This window comes from Temnothorax americanus, unplaced genomic scaffold (genome assembly GCF_048541705.1).
Source record: "Temnothorax americanus isolate GAGA-0224 unplaced genomic scaffold, ASM4854170v1 Scaffold145, whole genome shotgun sequence".
Classification (NCBI taxonomy): domain Eukaryota; kingdom Metazoa; phylum Arthropoda; class Insecta; order Hymenoptera; family Formicidae; genus Temnothorax; species Temnothorax americanus.
Window position 1 is genome coordinate 121,601 of NW_027509281.1, and position 13,628 is coordinate 135,228.

The window sequence follows — 13,628 nt, forward strand, 5'->3', positions numbered from 1 at the left end:
GCTTTGCATATTATTGATTCTGGGCCTACCTATCACACGGCGACTTCTGATTCTTGGCTTGATGTGTTCGTGATTGATGATGTCGAAAAAATTAAGTCCTTCTCTAAATCTCAGTGTCCTTTCATTGCCGGTCATGATCTCCTTGTGCTGTCTGTGTCTCTTAATTCCAAACTCTGCCTATCATCTACTATTTCTCGACGGAATTATAGGGGCATTGATGGTTCTAAGTTTTGTGATTACCTTCGTTCCATTGCTGACTCTGTACGTGCCAAATTGGACTCGTTACCCTGTCATGCCGGCGTGGACAGTTTGTGCGAAGTGCTGTCTGTCAGCTTATTGGGTGCACTTGACGTCTTTGCCCCTATTCGTGTCCTTGAAATTAAGAAGCCTCCTGTAAAGTGGCTTACCTCGGAACTGATGGCAAAGTTACGTATTCGTGATCAGTTGTATAAGCGTGCCAAACGTGCTAATAGCCTCCTAGGTTATGTCACTTACAGACTTTTCCGTAACAAGTTTAATGCTGGCATCAGGCGAGCTAAGAGCGAATATTACTTTAATTCCTTTATGTGCGTCAATAATCCTGCTAAACTCTGGAAAGAGCTTGCTCGGCTTGGACTCGCCAAATCCACTTTTGCTTCTCCTTTGCAATTCTTCTTGCCTGACAAGTTAAACACATACTATGTATCTGTTACGAACCTCAGCCGATCTGTACTTACTCTAACTTTATTTCAGCCATTGCTTCAATCAGTGGTCCCTCTGATCGCCCTGAATTCGTCTTCTCTACCATCTCGTCGAATTCAGTATCCAAGGTTTTATCCGAAAAACCTCTTCACTCGTTTGCATCGGGTGTAGACGGAATTCCCTTGTTCATTCTACGTCTTGCATTGCCTTTCATCCTGCCTCTAATAACATCCATGATGAATCGATCTCTGGACACTTCTGTGTTTCCGTCTGAATGGAAAAAAGCCTACATTCGTCTACTCTCAAAAATTCGAACACCTCTATCACCGTCTGACACGAGACCGATTGCAAACCTGTCTAAACTTTCTAAATTATGTGAGAAGATTGTAGCTTCTCAAATTCTTGATTACTTACATGATCATGACATCTTAAATCCCAGACAATCTGCATATCGTGTGGGCTATAACACACAGTCAGCACTGCTACGTGTGAGTAATGATATTAAACAGGGCATTGATGATGGATTAATCACCATCATGATACTCTTCGACTTTAGTAAAGCGTTTGATACAGTTCCCCATTTGCTGTTGCTTATCAAGCTTAAAGAACTTGGATTCTCAGATGCTGTCCTCAATTGGATTTTTTCGTACTTAACAGGTCGTTCTCAAGCGGTTATTGATGACACTGGTAATATTTCGGAATGGCTGTTTACCTCATCAGGAGTCCCACAGGGCTCTGTACTTGGTCCTCTCTTGTTTTTACTTTTCATCAATGATATATATAAAATATTACGTTATGTGATGCATATGATCTTTGCTGATGACATTCAAATTTATTATTCATGCTTACCTTCCAACATCTTACGTGCATTGGAATTAATTTCGTTAGATGCTAATGCTATTTCTGACTATGCTACGTCTAACGGTCTCATGCTTAACCCTGCAAAATTCAAGGTTATTATATTTGGCAGTCAAGCGCACATAAGTAGTATTGATATCAGTCGTTTTCCACCCATTGTTGTAAACAGCACGCCTTTACCATTCGTTTGTGAGGTAAGAAATTTAGGTGTTATTTTTACATCTAATCTATCATGGACGAGACACATCTCGCTTATCTCACAGAAAGTTCATCATGCGTTGAACAAATTGAAGTTCAACAAGAACTCTCTTTCCAAACAGCTTAGAATCAAACTTGTTACAACATTAATTTTACCTCACATTGATTACTGCTGTCTCGTATATCATGGCCTGACCAAAGAATTAAACATCAAATTGCAAAGACTAGTTAACTGTTGTATTCGATATATTTCCGATATTAGGCATGATGACCATATCACACCGTATAGACGACAACTGGGATGGCTTTCTGTTGAGAATAGACGGCATTATTTTCTCGGTTGCCAGATGTATCGTATTCTACACATGCGTTCGCCCACCTATTTGTCTGAGCTTTTCACCTTTCCTGATCCATCACTCAAGCGATCTAATCGTCTTGCTGAATTATCTGTTCAAACTTTCCATATTCCTGCTCACAGAACAGTGGCTTACAGAAATTCATTCCATCTTTCCGCTGTTTATTTTTGGCACTCACTTCCTAATACAGTCACATCGGCAGCATCCATAGCATCTTTTAAAAGTCTTCTTCGCGAGTTTTTGCTTTTGTCAGAGTCTGAGTGATCGGTCTCCTCCCTTTCTATTGTGTTCAAGCGGTACTATTTTGTTAGTTTTAAGAGTTTCGTTAGAATTAGTATAATATGTTAATCTTACGTTATATTTTGTTGAGAGCTTATAATTATGTTTATAACTACATTTATACACTTTTGCCCCTTAGCCATTGCTCGGGCATAATAAATCTATCAATCAATCAATCTCTCTCTCTCTCTCTCTCTCTCTCTCTCTCTCTCTCTCTCTCTCTCTCTTTCTCTCTCTCTCTTTCTTATAATATTCTCTTTTCGTCTTTGGTAATTATTTACAAAAAGACCCCACCTGCCGATGACCTTGATCTTGACATATGTTGTCAAGGTCACCCTCCTGAGTGACCTTCAGAAGTTTTTAGCCGGCGGTCGCTATTCGATAAAAAGTTATTAACAAAAAAAGTTTGGAAAATATAGCAGCTATTTTGAGTATTGAAAGGCATAAACGACTAATATTACGCTTTTTTTTAAAGCAGAGAATACTTTATTTTGCGAGAAAGTCGCTGCTTTACCAAAACACAACGGTAATTATTTACAAAAAGACCCCACTCGCCAATGACCTTGACCTTGACATATGTTGTCAAGGTCACCCTCCTGAGTGACCTTCAGAAGTTTTTAGCCGGCGGTTGCTATTCGATAAAAAGTTATTAACAAAAAAAGTTTGGAAAATATAGCAGCTATTTTGAGTATTGAAAGGCATAAACGACTAATATTAGGCTTTTTTTTAAAGCAGAGAATACTTTATTTTGCGAGAAAGTCGCTGCTTTACCAAAACACAACGGTAATTATTTACAAAAAGACCCCACTCGCCAATGACCTTGACCTTGACATATGTTGTCAAGGTCACCCTCCTGAGTGACCTTCAGAAGTTTTTAGCCGGCGGTCGCTTTTTATTAAAAAGTTATTAACAAAAAAAAGTTTGGCGATCGCACCGATTTCAATGACCTTGATATATGTTGTCAAGGTCATGACCCCGAGTGACCTTCAGAAGATTTTAGCCGTCGCTCGCTATTTATTAAAAAGTTATTAACAAAAAAAGTTTGGAAAATATAGCAGCTATTTTGAGTATTGGAAGGCATAAACGACTAATATTACGCTTTTTTTTAAAACAGAGAATACTTTATTTTGCGAGAAAATCGCTGCTTTACCAAAACACAACATTTAAAGCAGTAAATTGTTGATAAATTGAAGTCTTTTTGTTAAAGCAGAAAATACTTTATTTTGCAAAAAAATCACTTAAATACTTTTAAAGCGCGTCACTAATCTACATAGGTACGATTTACTGCTTTAAATGTTATGTTTTGGTAAAGCAGCGATTTTTTTGCAAAATAAAGTATTTTCTGCTTTAACAAAAAGACCTCAATTTATCAACAATTTACTGCTTTAAATATTGTGTTGGTAATTATTTACAAAAAGACCCCACCTGCCGATGACCTTGATCTTGACATATGTTGTCAAGGTCACCCTCCTGAGTGACCTTCAGATGTTTTTAGCCGGCGGTCGCTAATCGATAAAAAGTTAGTAACAAAAAAAGTTTGGAAAATATAGCAGCTATTTTGAGTATTGGAAGGCATAAACGACTAATATTACGCTTTTTTTAAAAAACAGAGAATACTTTATTTTGCGAGAAAATCGCTGCTTTACCAAAACACAACATTTAAAGCAGTAAATTGTTGATAAATTGAGGTCTTTTTGTTAAAGCAGAAAATACTTTATTTTGCAAAAAAATCGCTGCTTTACCAAAACACAACATTTAAAGCAGTAAATCGTACCTATGTAGATTAGTGACACGCTTTAAAAGTATTTAAGTGTTTAAAGCGCGGCAACTAACCTATATATGCACCTATATATGCTATATTTTCCAAACTTTTTTTGTTAATAACTTTTTAATAAATAGCGAGCGACGGCTAAAACCTTCTGAAGGTCACTCGGGGTCATGACCTTGACAACATATATCAAGGTCATTGAAATCGGTGCGATCGCCAAACTTTTTTTTGTTAATAACTTTTTAATAAAAAGCGACCGCCGGCTAAAAACTTCTGAAGGTCACTCAGGAGGGTGACCTTGACAACATATGTCAAGGTCAAGGTCATTGGCGAGTGGGGTCTTTTTGTAAATAATTACCAAAAACATTTTTATTTTAGTGTAAATCACAAGAATTTTCATGATATATTTTCTCGCTACTGACGTCATCAATCCAAGATGGCTGCAGTGAGTGAACAGGAGCCTTAAATGTAATAAATGTGTTTAAATATTTGTAATAAATATTGGTATTATAATTTGTAATAAATAAATTCTTATTACATTTTTCTTATATATAAAAAAATATTTTTTAGATATTTGAGAGATATATTATATAAAAAATACATTATATAAAAAGGCTGTTGTGCGCTGATACAGAGCAGTTGTGCGCCTGTATTAAAAAGGGTGCTGTGCGCCGACAAAGAGCTGCTGTGCGCCTGTAAAAAAACGGCTACTATTCGCCGATACAGAGCTGCTGTGCGCCTGTAAAAAAACGGCTACTATTCGCCGATACAGAGCTGCTGTGCGCCTGTAAAAAATGGCTACTATCCGCCGATACAGAGCTGCTGTGCGCCTGTAAAAAAGGGCTGCTGTGCGCCTGTAAAAAAGGTTGCTGTGCGCTTATATAAAAAATTAATAAAACAGAATAAGCAAGAGAAAGAAAAGATCTATTAAGAAAATTGATCTATTAATGTAAATAAGTAGTTCGCGGTTAGACAGACTAACAAACGGTACTTAGATATATAGATTATATCTATAGATAATTATGCCTCAAAAGAGAAAACAAGTAGAAACTTGCACATTGTTTCCTCGTAGTTTTTAATTGTGCAAGTAGAAACTTGCACATTGCTTCCTCATAGTTCCTAAGTGTGCAAGTTTTTATTTTATTCGAGGTATAATTATCGGTATTTATTTGTTTTGGCTTCCTCATAGAGGAAGCTTTGTTAGCAAAGGTTCTGATTTCACACTTAACTCTTTTGGGGACTGCGTAAATAATTATATACATTCACTAAAAAATACTAAAAATACTTGTCCACTTAAAAACTAAAACAATACTTTATCGATAAAAAAAAATCAGCCCGATATTATAAATATTTGAGATAGCGATTTATTTTTAATTCTATTATATTTTCCAGTCTTTTCTACCCCTATTTCATATATAATTATATATGAAATAGGGGTAGAAAAAACTGGAAAATATAATAAAATTAAAAATAAATCGCTATCTCAAATATTGAGAAAGCGGCAGCGTAAAACACATTTTTCAAAAAAAGGAAAATCTGCATAAAATCTATACCGGTAGACCGATTTCAATAAAATTTGAGGAGGACATACTTTCTATGATACTCTATTTGTGTGCAAAAATTCAAACTGGTATCTAAAAAATTGTAGAAGTAGATGCGTGTACAAAAATCCGTACACACACACACACACACACACATACATACATACTTCCGGACATTTTTTACTAATATGATTTTTCGACATTTTAGAACATTCTAAACCTATTTCCATCAAAATCTCAAAAAAAAATTTTTTCACCATTACAAAGCTTCCTCTATGAGGAAGCAATACTTGTCCATTTAAAAACTAAAACAATACTTTATCGATAAAAAAAATCAGCCCGATATTATAAATATTTGAGATAGCGATTTATTTTTAATTCTATTATATTTTCCAGTCTTTTCTACCCCTATTTCATATATAATTGGTTAAAATTTGGTTGATCAGATCAAGTTTTATAAAGCTTCTATGTATGTACGAATTCTTCGAAATTTCAAATGTGTGTAATACGAGATCTGATCAATCAAATTTTAATGAATTATATATGAAATAGGGGTAGAAAAAACTGGAAAATATAATAAAATTAAAAATTAATCGCTATCTCAAATATTGAGAAAACAGCAGCGTAAAACACATTTTTCAAAAAAAGGAAAATCTGCATAAAATCTATACCGGTAGACCGATTTCAATAAAATTTGAGGAGGACATACTTTCTAGGATACTCTATTTGTGTGCAAAAATTCAAACTGGTATCTAAAAAATTGTAGAAGTAGATGCGTGTACAAAAATCCGTACACACACACACACACACACACATACATACATACTTCCGGACATTTTTTACTAATATGATTTTTCGACATTTTAGAACATTCTAAACCTATTTCTATCAAAATCTCGAAAAAAAATTTTTTCACCATTACAAAGCTTCCTCTATGAGGAAGCAATACGGAAATTTGACTAAAGTGAGTCGCGAAAGTAAGCGCTTACGACAAATGCGCAAAATTTAAAGTTCGGAGGAAAGGTCTCAACGACTCGAAGCTGATGCTCAGAGACATGCTCAGCAGAGGGTCAATGAAAATGATGACGCAAGGACTCAACGACTCGAAGCTGATGCTCAGAGACATGCTCAGCAGAGGGTCAATGAAAATAATGACGCAAGGACTCAACGACTCAAAGCTGATGTCCAGAGACATGCTCAGGGAAGGCACCAAGCTAGACAATTAAATCATCATATTGCGCTAATTTCCAAGGGACATGAAATAAATGTGCCAGTTTATACACTTGGCCACATGAATGTAGAATGTCAATTTTGCAAATCGTTAAACTTTGCATGTGAAAAATCTAAAAATGGAAAATTTACATATTGTTGCCAAAAGGGCAAGCTTAAATTAAAACCAATAAATTGTCCTGATTTTATTAGAGAATTATAAATGGGAAATAATTATGTATCAAAAAATTTCCTTAGTAATATTCGTTCATATAACAGCGCTTTAGCTATGGCTTCCATGGGTGCCCCGGGAAATAGAAATCCATTGGATGTTGTGAACAATGCTCCTTATTGTTTAAAAATTCATGAGCAATATCATCATTTGACCTCGACGGCAATGCGCCCAGCGGATGGGCAAGCTCCGCGATTTGCACAACTTTACTTTTTAGATACAGAAGAAGCTGTAAATCATAGAATGAATAACAAAGCTGATCAAGAATGTGATACAGAAATAATGAAAGATTTGTCATGTTTTATGGTTCAATGTAATGAATTTGCAAAAACTTTTAAGATGATGCGTCAAGTTGAAAAAGATCTGAATCCAATAGGCAATAAAACAATAAATTTAATGTTGTCATTTAGAAAAGATCCTCAACATGATCAAAGAAGATACAATGCTCCACAAGCTAATGAAATAGCTGTGGTCTTTCAGAATGTAGATGGTGAACCTCCATTTGAAAGAGACATTAGGATTTATAATAAAAATTCGAACGATGTACAACAAATATCAATTTTGGATAAAAGATGTGATCCAATGTGTTATCCATTGTTATATCCATATGGTAACGGTGGATGGCATTCAGAACTTAAATCAAATAATCCTAAATATCCAAGATTTAAGATAAGTCAAATGGATTATTATGCTTATCTGCTGGCACCAAGAGTCGAATTTAGCCAATTTAAAAGGGCAGGATAATTGAGATGTCAATTTATACTTGATGCATATATGAAAACTGAAGCCAATAGACTTAATTATATTAAATTGAATCAACCTCAATTAAGAGCTGAACTTTTTTCCGGATTAATGGATCTTGATAATCGAGCACAAAATGAAAGAATTACAGTTGGTATACCTGTAATATTACCATCTTCATTTATGGGCAGTCCAAGGAACATGCAAGAAAGATACCAAGATGCTATGTCTTTTGTCAGAAAGTTTGGTAAACCAGACATTTTTCTTACCATGACTTGCAATCCTCAATGTCCAGAAATTAAGAATAACCTTGATGGATGTGTAATAGAGTTTCGACCTGATTTAGTTGCTAAAACATTTAACTTGGATGTTAAAAAAGTTTTAAAGGATTTAATCCAAAATAAAATTTTTGGAAATATTATAGCTTATGCAGGCGTGATTGAGTTTCAAAAAAGAGGGCTTCCACATTTGCATTTACTTGCAATGTTAAGTGATGAAGATAAGCCACGACTTCAAGAAGTCATTGACATGATGGTATGGGCTGAAATCCCTAACGAAGAAAGATATCCAGAACTTAATGAAAAAGTTTTGAAACATATGATTCACGGTCCATGTGGAGATCCCTCAATGAGATATCCTTGCACTGGGGAAGATGGAAAATGTTTAAAAGGTTTTCCAAAAGAATTTCTTGAAGAAACTAATGCTAATGTGAATGGATATCCTATGTATCAACGTAGAAATTTTGAGAAAAAATATATCGTCAGAGGCAAAAAAATTGACAATCGATGGGTGGTCCCATATTCACCATATTTAATAATGAAATATAATCGACATATAAATTTGGAAATATGTTCATCAGTGAAGAGTGTAAAATATTTATACAAATATATTCATAAAGGATTTGACCGTGCTGCAATTAAAGTACAAGCACGAGATGGCACAAGATTCATTAGAATAGATTAAGTTAACTCATTCCTGAATGCAAGATATGTCAGTGCTCCAGAAGCAATGTGGAGACTGAACGGATATGATCTGTTCATGAAGTCTCACACAGTCATAAGACTGGCAGTTCATTTGCCTAATCGCCAAATGGTTTATTTTCGAGCGGGAAATGAAGAGCAAGCTGCTCAAAGAGAGCTTAATCGAAATACTACGCTGACTGCATGGTTAAAATTAAATCAATCTGATGAAAATGCAGTGCAGTTTCTTTACACAGATATTCCTTATCATTATGTCTACGATAAAAAAGAAACTAAATGGAAGCCACGCAAAAAAAGTGGTGACAAGATAATTTCAAGACTCTATACAGTAAGCATAAAAGATATTGAGAGATTTTATCTACGTCTTTTTCTATTACATGTAGCTGGAGCTAAATGTTTTAAAGATTTGAAAACTGTTAATGGAGTTGTTTATGAGACATTTAAGGATGCAGTAATTGCAAAAAATTTGGTGGAAACTGATGATCTTTGGGGAAAAACGCTAGAGGAGGCAATAGAATCCAAAATGCTTGTACAACTTAGAGAATTATTTTCCTACATTTGCATATTTGGAACTCAAATAGATGTATTAGCTATTTGGAATAAATACAAAGATTTCTTGATTGAGGACTTTGTACATAAGAATGTTGTTAATCCTGAAAATATGGCTTTAAATCATATACAAGAAATTTTAATAAATAATGGAAGTAGCTGTGAGAATTTTCAATTACCAAATTCAACTCCAGTAAATATTTATATAACAGAGTATAATGTGGATGAAGAAAGAATACGTGGTGATTATTTATTATCGACATTAAAAGCTGAGCAAAAGCACGTATACGATATTGTCATGCGAGCAATTGAAAATCAAAATGAACTTCATCGGTTATTTTTTATTGACGGATTTGCAGGAAGTGGTAAAACCTATTTATTTAACACATTTCTAAGTGTTATTCGAAGAAGAAACGAGATAGTTCTTCCATGTGCCTCAACTGGAATTGCAGCAACACTTCTAAAAGAAGGAAGAACTTATCACTCCCTATTCAAGCTTTTAATTCCAATTGATGATAGTGTTAAATCCAATATCAGAGGAAATTCTCAAGCTGCACGAGAACTGATCATTGCCAAACTAATCATATGGGATGAGGTAAGCATGACTGTTGGACATGCTTTAACAGCAGTTGATAAACTCTTAAGAGATTTAATGAAGAATTCTCGACCATTTGGATGAAAAGTAATTTTATTTGCAGGAGATTTTAGACAAAATCTTCCCGTAGTGCCACATGCACAGAAAGCAGCCATATATGAGTCAACTGTAAAATACAGTTCTATATGGAGGAATGTAACTCAGGTTAAATTAAAGCAAAATATGAGGACTGAGGAAGAAAAAGAATTTGCAAATTGGCTAATGCAACTCGGAGATGGTAAATTATCAAATACGGATGGACTACATCTCGATACAATTAAAATTCCCCAGAATTTTATATCAAAAGAATCTCTTATTGCTGAAATTTTTGGTGATAGAATCACCATGGAACAGATTAAAGAAAATCCAGATCGAGCGATTCTTTGTCCTAAGAATGAGGATACATTTAAAATTAATGACGAAATTCTTTGTCTAATGGAAGGAGAAGAAAAAGAGTATCTCTCAATTGACTCTATTGTAAGTGATGATCCACAAGAGCAATTAAATTTTCCAACTGAATTTTTAAACTCTCTGACACTTTCTGGAATGCCAGTTCATCGACTTAAAATAAAAGTCAGTGCTATAATAATCCTATTAAGAAATTTAAATACTAAAAAAGGACTCTGTAATGGCACAAGATTTATTGTTACTAATTTGAAAAATAATCTAATTTATGCAGAGGTTCTAACTGGTCCTGCCAGAAGACAAATTGTCTTTATTCCAAGGATAGATTTAATTACAAGTGATTTGGAACTGCCATTTAAGTTTAAACGAAGACAGTTTCCTATTCGAGTGTCATTTGCTATGACAATCAATAAATCACAAGGACAAAGTTTAGAAAAAGTTGGGATTTATTTGCCACATCCTGTATTTGCTCATGGTCAACTTTATGTGGCATTTTCTAGAGCAACCAAAAAGGAAAGTGTAAAAATTAAGATTGATGAATTAAGCAATCAAGGACATCTAATAGAAGGAAGTAAAAAATGTTTTACAAAAAATGTAATATACAGAGAAATTTTATAAATTAAAAAAATATAAAATTGTATAAATGAATAATATAATAATTAAAATGTTAATAAAATATATATTGAAAAAAAAATTTTTTTAATAATATAAATAGATTATATTTTGTGTATCAAGAGTTAGCATACAGAAAAGATAGAATTTTTTATGCAATCGATCAAAGACAAATCGCAAAAAAAAAGACAAAAAGAGAATATTATAAGAAAGAGAGAGAGAAAGAGAGAGAGAGAGAGAGAGAGAGAGAGAGAGAGAGAGAGAGAGAGAGAGAGAGAGAGAGAGAGAGACAAAAAAAAAAATATGTATCTTAAATTCTTTCCATCTCTCAATCTCTTTCATACATACATACAGACGACGGTTTCATGAGGCTCTATTGGTGCTCCTAATTAATGGGTGAGTTTGGGGGAATAGATTTTGAGCCCGCGCGAAGCGCGGGCGAAAACTCTAGTATAGTAATAATTTTATACTACAGTTACATCATAGCATTCCCCGAAAAATTCTACCCCCCTACTTCATATACAATTCTTTGAGACTAACCTAAATTCTTTGATACTAACCTAAGTACTATGACAGACAGACAAATTCAATTTAAAAAACTATCATCTCCATCCTTTAAAAATTTTATAAATTTTTAATTAATTTTTAATTAAGTATATAATTTCAATAAATAAAATTTGTTCGTTGTTCAAAAAAATTTTATTAATACATATTTCAGAATTATAAAAATTTTTACACAAAGAATTAAGATCAAACAGACAAACATACTGTATTGCCATGTTGAATAAAAAATTTCAAAAATAAATTTATTGCCATATTATACAATAAAAAATTTCAAAAATAAATTTATTTTATATAAATCACATTTTATTTCTTTTTTTTTTCTTATTTTTATCAATATCCTGTTCTTTACGCTTTTTATTTTCTTTTTTATATTCAGCTTTACATTTTTCTTGATACTCATTTTGCTTTTCAATTTCCATAAATGCATTTACTAATAGATGATCATACTCATCTGTAAAATTATAAAAAGTGGAAAAAACCAATTAATTATTATTTTTAATTACTAAACGATAACCATTTTATTTACCATTTATTTACCATTTAATTTATCATTTATAAAATTTACTAAAATAGAAAAAAAAAATAATAAAATAAGTAAAAAATCAAAAAAAAAAATTAATTTTTGTTTATTATTTACCATTTCTAAAATCTTCTAGAATTTCTAATTCTCTTCTATTTATTTCACTTATACTGCTCGTACTGCCATTTTCACTAGGTTGATTTGTTTCATTTATAATCACGTTTTCAATTTCATTCGGTTGTATTTCATCTATGCTGATATCTATAATAATAATTGTAAATAGATTTTTATATATAGATCTATATCTTTTTATAAAAAGATATTTACTTAATTTAGAAAAATATATCATGTAATATTTACCATTACTAAATTCTTAGAAGAGAGAAAAAAAATAGAGAGATATATAAACTGAAAAAAGAAATAAATATTATTTAGTATTTACTATTTCTAGATTCTTCTATTTCTCTTCTACTTATTTCGCTCATGCTGTTCGTGTTGCCATTTTCTAATGCACTCTGTTGATTTATTTCACTACTGATAACACTTTGTATTTTATGTCCATTTGTTTCACTTATAATCACATTTTCCATATCCATATTTATTTTATTCGATTTTATTTCATCTGATGACATTTAACATATGAAACCAGTTACTTATGTATTGTGACGTTGCGGCTCGCCGCACCGTCGCGGCGCCCCGCCGCCGTCACAAGGCGCGGAATTTCGCGCCCAGGGACGGACCAGGGAGGCAATGACGAGATCTCCAGGGGTCGTATTTAATCGCGTTTCCGCATTCTGATTACTTTCTTTTGTTTTTATGCAATGTAATACGCGCAGCACATCACCCACACCACGGCAAGCCTTCGAGGGAGTACTTGGCGAAAAAGATCAAAGACGATCGATAACCAAGGAGGGGTGGCAAACACGGAAGCAGCAGAAATCGCGGGCTGGCGAGAGCAACGCGGCAGGCGGGCGGCACGTGCGGCAGCGACGGACGAGGCCGCCGACAGCGGGGCCCCAAGCGCTTGGGTAAACACCCGGCTTCAGCAAATGATCTCCATAAAACACCGACCCACGGGGTGGCTGGCCACCGCCCCAGGGTCAAACCGGAGGCACACCGGCACGAGCGAAGTTCCGTCCGTCGCTAAGGACAAAATTTGAGGAGTCGTACGCCGCCGAGGGACCGTTGCCCGCCCCCGAAGGACTTCGTATCGACAGCACTGCGCCGGGACACCGCAGGCTTGCAAGCTCGCGCCCGATTGGCTCGCGCGCCCCTCAGGAAGGGGTACCGTATCGATTCCGCAATCGAACGGGTTTAGCGTTTGACTCTCTGGTCGTCCGTCGGCGAGTTTTTTTTTTTTAATTTTTAAAATATGTAAATAATTCCAAGGGCATTTTTTATTTATATCAACTGATTTAACAATTTTCCAAGTACATCTGGGAAGTTTTTAAAGCTGATCGCATTCGTCAATTTAAAATGGTGGATGATCAAAGTGTGTGTA

At 34.3% G+C, this 13,628-nt stretch overlaps 1 protein-coding gene across 1 annotated transcript in view; it reads right to left on the reverse strand.

Annotated features, from left to right (window-relative positions):
• Window positions 1–2,107: 2,107 nt before the first annotated feature.
• Window positions 2,108–13,628, reverse strand: part of LOC143894865 (uncharacterized) — a 78,790-nt gene continuing 67,269 nt past the window's right edge. Inside the window, exon 9 of the mRNA XM_077401513.1 lies at window positions 2,108–2,373. Coding sequence (XP_077257639.1) covers window positions 2,255–2,373 — 119 coding nt within the window. The 3' untranslated portion in view covers window positions 2,108–2,254. The remainder of the gene's footprint in view (window positions 2,374–13,628) is intronic.